The sequence below is a fragment of the Nannospalax galili genome, unplaced genomic scaffold, assembly GCF_000622305.1.
Source record: "Nannospalax galili isolate Female #2095 unplaced genomic scaffold, S.galili_v1.0 scaffold189, whole genome shotgun sequence".
Taxonomy (NCBI): domain Eukaryota; kingdom Metazoa; phylum Chordata; class Mammalia; order Rodentia; family Spalacidae; genus Nannospalax; species Nannospalax galili.
In genome coordinates, this window is record NW_008360331.1 from 885572 (window position 1) to 892416 (window position 6845).

Consider the following 6845-nt stretch of genomic DNA (forward strand, 5'->3'; position numbering starts at 1 on the left):
TTTTTGAAGCAGGGTCTCCCTGTAGCCCCAGCTGTCCTGGAACTCACTATGTAGACAAGGCTGGCTTCAAAGTCACAGAGATCCGCCTGCCTTTGCCTCCCAAGTGCTGGGATTAAAGGTGTGTGCCACCATGCCCAGCTACAAAAATATTTTTAAACTATGAATACTTTCTATTTTTATCTAATAACATATCTTTGAGTAACATAAATTCTTCAACATTTACATTCTTCAAAAATTACATTAATAGGATATATTTGCTTTTCCTTTACCGTGTGTGTGTGTGTTTGTGTGTGTGTGTGTGTTTTCAAAGACAACCCTAAGTATCTCCCAAGTGATTTGATCCAAAGAAATAGAGATTAAGATTTCTTTTATGAGGAGGATATTAGACATCATTAAGTGCTTCTGATTGCTTTCATTTAAACATGTTCCCCAGAAAGTCCGTTAGCTCAGAATTAACTAAATTCCACTCAAAATATATGACATCAAAACAAATTTGAATGCCATCATTTTCAGGGCACTCCCACATCATTCTCCAGTACTTGAACTAGAAGCTTCCAGGGTTGGGGGGCGGGAGTGGGGAGCTTAGCTTCTAAAGTGTTTATGTGAGGCAAACATTAGCACTTGAGTTTAACTCTTGGCAACTATGTAACAAGCCAGTTGCAGCAGCCCTGGAAGGCAGACAGGAAGATCCCAATTGTTGAGCTCCAAGTTCAGTGACAGAGGGTCTCAAAAAAGAGACAGTTAATGTAGACACTCAACATACACCTCCACAAGTACACATACACAGCCCACACATGCCCCTACACATATACGCACATGGACATACAAACACAAAGAAGCCTCGGTCATTATTTGTATTTTTTATAATTACTATTTTTATTTAAAAATAGATAAAATGAAGTAATAGCCTTAAAATATTTTCAAAAGTTTTGAATTCATATCTCTAGGCATAAATAGGTATTTCTTCCCAAATATTTTGCTATTTACATTTGTTTATATGTATTGTAGGCGTTTGTGTTGCTACCCTGGGTTTGGCATTATGTGTTCGAATTTTAGCCACATTTACAATGATGTCTTTTGCTGAATTTAGCTTTAAGGAGAAAATATTTATTGCTTTAGCGTGGATCCCCAAAGCTACAGTCCAGGTAGGAACATACTAAGTCATTATAATAATTTTAGTTTGGTGATTTTTTTAAGTTCTAAATGAAAAAATATTTCTCTAATCACAAATTGTGGGCTAATATATCTTATTTTTAACATGTTAGTGACTGATAACTGTTTCTTAAAATCTGGGGCTGGGGAAATGGCTCACTGTGCAACTTGAGCAGGTTAGTTTGGATTCCTAACACCCATATAAAAAAGGGCTTGGCTGAGCATGCCTGCAAACCCAGCGTTCAGGTGGGGGTTGGTGGCTGAGGAACTAGGAGCACTAGTGGGCCGTGAGTGGGCCGTGATCCAAACCAAACATCTGGGAACTTCCTGTCTCAAGAGAATAAGACAGAGAGCAAAAGAATATAGCTGACATCATCAGGCCTCTGTATGTGCACAAATGGGCACACACACAAGTGCACACACATGCATACACCACACACACACACACACACACACACACACACACACACACACGACAACCCTTAATACAACTTTTAAAAATTGTTTTAAAGCCAGACACGGTGGCACACGCCTTTAATCTCAGCACTGGGGAGGCAGAGGCAGATGGATCTCTTATGAGTTCACGGTCAGCCTGGTCTACATAGTGAGTTCCAGGCCAGCTGGGGCTATAGGGAGACCCTGTCTCAAAAAGACCAAAAATATTGTCTTAAAGCAATTATTTTGAAATTTAGAAGAATACTTTTAATGAAAATTTTCTAAATATTATGAACGTGGGTTTGTTTTTTTCTCACTCCCCTAAACTATAAAGAATATATCTGAAACTTGCAATTTTTGTATTTTGCTAAATATTATAGAGGTAAATGTTATGACTTTACATTGTGATTCTAGAGACACATTGGTTTTTTTTTAAGAGTATCTTGTCTAGCCCTACCACTCAGTCCACCACACAAACGCATAAATGCTGCCTTTACTTACACATGTGTTTATGTGACTCTGACTGTGACTGTAAAGGAAGGGTAGAGGCAGCGTCAGCATTTGCCATGTTCTTACCTAGGCCTCCAGGTTGTTGCTTCTTTATCTCTGAGGGGCTCTGTTTCCTCAATTTACAGTAGCATCTACGATTGTATCTACTAAAGGCAGTGTTATGAAGAGTAGATGAAATAATACCTGTAAAGTACTCAGCACAATTTCTGGCATAGCCTGGTGTCCTAACTTGCTTTCAACCTCCACTCTAGGGAATAAGTCTACTAACGGAATATCTGCCTGTCTGTTGGTTATCCCTACTCCTACATATACTTTCAGTTTTGCTTTATTATTCATAATTTCCTCAAGCAAGGGAAAATCAAGCAGGTGTGAAGGCAGAGGCCACTCACCCGAGACCTGCCGCCCTACTCTGCCTCTGCCTGCTCCTTTTTCTTAGATCCACGCTTAGTTGTCTTCTGTACAAATAACATCAAGCTGGTGTAAGAGCTGGAAAGACATAAACTTTTTTTTTTCTGGAGCTGGGGATCAAACTCAAGGCCTTATACATGGTAGGCAAGTGTTCTACCACTAAACGGTACCACCAGTCAAAATTATTTATATAAGCAGAATCGTGTCCCACATAAGAGTTAGAACAAATATTCTAGAGTTAACACCTTCCCCTTCTTGCATTTCCTGCCCTTTTCCTTTCTGCCGTGAACAGGAACTGGCTAAGCATCAGGCCTTCTCTCACGCCTCCATGCAGAGATATTATAAAAATTAAAGTGGAAAAATTGAAGCAGCTCAGAAAGAACTTAGTTCACAAATGTTAGATCAGTTTTTCAACTCGATTTTCCAAAGAAATCATACTGTCATTTGGTGAGGCTCATTCATCTAAAAGTAGTTCCCACATGGGAAGTTTGTCAAAAGGAATAAGTTAGTTAATAAATGTAAAGGTTTAATGGTACCTACTGGGGCTGGAGAGATGGCCGAGCTTTCAAGAATACCTGCTATTCTTGCAGAGGACCTGGTTTTGGTCCCCAGCACCCACATGATGGCTAACAACCATCTGTAACTCCAGTTCCAGGGACTCCAATGCCATCTTCTAACCTCATGGGCACCAGCCACACACATGATGTATAAGCATAATGCAGGAAAACACACGCATAAAATTTTTTTTAAATTAAGGTTACAGTGTTAAAACAATGCTACCTTTTGTCCTTGATTTCGGATGTGGAAACTGATCTTAACTGAGGGGCTCTTTTGTCATGGCATCCCATATTGGAGGTAATGTTTCTACCATTATGCTGTTACTGTGCAACTCCATGGACCATGTATTTGTATTTGATCCCTGAAAAATGTTAAGGCAATTTCTTGTTATAATCATATATGTAAAGAAGTGTCAAAAACAGGGGGCTGGAGAGATGGCTCAGCAGTTAAAAACACTGACTGTTCTTGCAGAAGACCCAGGTTCGAATCCAAGCACCCACAGTCCATAACTCAAGTTCCAGGGGATCCGACAGCCTCTTCTGTCCTCTGCGGGCATTGCACAACATGGGTGCACTTACCTACATGCAGGTATATCACTCATACACATAAAACAAAAATAATAAATAAAATATTTATTTTTAAAAAAGATACAAATAAAAACCAGGTTCAATGGCCCATGCTTGTAGCTCCAGTGCTCGGTAGGTGGATATAGCTTGAGCTAAACAGTGAGACCTTGTCTCAAAAAAAGCAAAGATAAGTAAATAAGTGAAAGAAGATCCCTGGGGAATGAGACTTTTTGGTGTCCTTTCCATTTTTGTGTCCCCATTCACAGCCACCCAGTGAGATGTTAGGTTGTTGACAAGTAACTAAAGCACATGAGTGCCTTTTTAAGCAGTCACTCACCTGGTTGAGGCAAGAACAGAATTCAGTCAGTTTGCCAGACTCCACCCCTGTCACTTCAGTACCCCACCCACTCCCAGGCAGCCAGAGCAATGAGAAGTGGCTCACCCAGAAGAACCTGAGAGACAGTATTCTGTGCTGCCTCATCGCAGCCCTGAACCCCTACTGGCACATGGCAAAGACAACAACCAACCTGGACCATCTAGAAGCCCTGAGGTTCTGGGTACGGGGGAGCACACAGAAGAGACACTGAAAGGGAGGGGTCCTGAGAGGATAAGAAGACACAGCCCCTAAGTGTCTGCACACTGCTTTCTCAAGGCTGTTTTCCTTCAAATGTATTTGCTAAAACAAACCATACAATTCACGAGTAAATTATATAAATTATTCAACATTTGGTCTTTTATTTTTCTTGTAGTCTGGCACTCAGTTTTGTTGCTAAAAATATTATTTTTATTTTATCTCTATGAATATATTGCCTGCATGTCTGTAAGTGGACCCATGAGTACAGTACCCTGGAGGGAAGAAGAGGGCACCAGATCCCCTGGAACTGGAGTTAGGGATGATTATTAGCCACGATGTAGGTGCTGGAAACCAAACCTAGGTCCTCTGCAAGAGCAGCCAGTGCTTTTAACCACTAAGCCATCTCTCCAGCTTCTCGTTTTTAAGAACCACTTACTTTTATTATGTTAACTCTGGTTAACATTTTTCTTCTGCTCTATTTCCTCCCTAAGCACAGGCTGTATTGGGTCCTCTGGCTCTAGAAACAGCAAGAGTCACAGCAACCCACCTGGAAGCGTATTCAAAGGACGTGATGACAGTAGCCTTTTTAGCCATCTTGATCACAGCTCCAAATGGCGCTCTCCTTATTGGCATACTGGGGCCCAAAATACTGGAATGCAGTGAAGTGACGAGTCATATGAAACTGGAGTTGTCACACTTTGGACATCATTAAAAAGTTTGCCATTGCTCATCTGCTTTGTATAATGAATTATCTCATATGACAGAAAAATGTTAAAGAACAGGTGTTTGAAGACCAGAACCCAGGATTCAATAAATACGTGATTTCTCTACAGAATTTTCCTCTGATTTTTGCATCCAAAGTAAATTTAATATAAACAGTACTAAATGCAGTGTTTTTTTAGCTTAGTATTTGCATACTTCAAGAACGAAGTCACTAAATACCCTAGGAAAATGTAATCTCTAAGGCCAAATTTTATGTTGTGATACAAACTAAGCATAATAGAAATTAAGTAAACCTGAAGAAAAAAATTGTTTAAATTCAGAACTTGGCAAAATAAGCTAAGTTTCAAGTAGGAATAGAATTTCCCATCACTTCAGTCAGGAAAAATAAGAAAAAATGACAGGAACAAGATACATGAACTTTATCTGAAACAACTAAGTAAATTTTAATTTCTGATTTTAGTGACTATTAAGTAAAAGAATCAAAGGTATTCTTTTATTTTTTCCATGACAGCCTTAAAATGAAGGTCTTACCAGTTTTTAGATGAAACAATACTGTATTTGCAGAAATAAAATTAAATCATAAATGGCAATGAAAATATTTTCAATTAGTATTTTAAAAACTAGGCATTAAGGGGCTGGAGCGATGACACAAGGGTTAAGAATAATTGCTATTCTTCCAGAGGACTGGCCTCAGCAGACTTTGCATGCCACGGGTGCACTTATACACATGCAGGCAAAACACTCATACGCATAAAATAAAAACAAAAAGTAAAATTTTTTAAAAATATCTTTAAAAACCTAGACATTAAAAGCAGCCTACAGAAATGAAAGGTTAATGGGTTACAAACTACATGAGAGCTTCTTTTCATTAGCAACAGAATTATTTTTTCAGTATTGGTTAATGGAATCTGCCCTGCTAATATAAGGCTTGCTACAAGGCCAGGTGTCGTGAGACATGCCTTTAGTCCCAGCACTCAGGAGCCAGAGTAGTCAGATCTCTGTAAGATCAAAGCCAATCTAGTCTACATAGGGAGTTCCAGGTGGGCCAGGGCTAGAGGGAGGCCATGTCTCAAAACCCCCCAAAATAAAAGTAAAAACAGAAATAAAAAACTTACCTCTAGCAAAGTGCAGTTAGTTATATTAAGAATCTGTGACAGGAAAACTCGTGTACAAGCTTCTTAAATGAGGCCAGATGGCTCAGTGTATTGTAAAGTCACTTGTCTTGCAAGCCTAAGGACTTGAGTTGGATTCTCAGACCTAAGGTAAAGGTGCAGGAGTGAACAGACTCCACAAAGTTGTTCTCTGACCTCTAAATGCATGCTCTGGCACTCACACCCACACACACCTGTACACATGCACACAGTAAAAATAAGTAAAAGCTTCTCAAATGGCTTCTTAAAAATTGTGCGGATTCTAGGGCTGGAGAGATGGCACAGCACTTAAGAGCACTGACTGCTCTTGCAGAGGACCTGGGTTTGATTCCCAGCACCCACATGGCGGCTACAAGCCATCCTTAACTCCAGTTCCAGGGGAATCCGAAGCCCTTTTCTGACCTCCGTGGCATTGCATGACATGGGTGCACTCACATACATGCAGACAATACACTCATATACATAAAATAAATTAAAAATTGTGCAGATTCTTTCACTAAAGTCCACTGCAAGAAATAAACATCACTTTGGTACTTTTCCTTGTTGGCACAAGCAGTATACTAAAATAGCACGGAGTATGGACTTTATACACAAACTTATTAAACGATGCAATGGAAATTTAAGGCACTCAATGAAGCATAGGGAAAGGTGCCCCACAACACACACACACACACACACACATACACACACACACACACACACACACACACGGGGGGCGGAGAATGTAGGGAACAGGAAGCTAGGGCAAGGAAGCACAGGGAAAGGTGC

At 40.0% G+C, this 6845-nt stretch overlaps 1 protein-coding gene across 1 annotated transcript in view; it reads left to right on the forward strand.

Annotated features, from left to right (window-relative positions):
• Slc9b1 (solute carrier family 9 member B1) overlaps nt 1–4915 on the forward strand; it is a 92561-nt gene extending 87646 nt beyond the window's left edge. Inside the window, exons 10-11 of the mRNA XM_008826196.1 lie at nt 1009–1145; nt 4700–4915. Coding sequence (XP_008824418.1) covers nt 1009–1145; nt 4700–4915 — 353 coding nt within the window. The remainder of the gene's footprint in view (nt 1–1008; nt 1146–4699) is intronic.
• The last annotated feature ends 1930 nt before the right edge of the window (nt 4916–6845 follow it).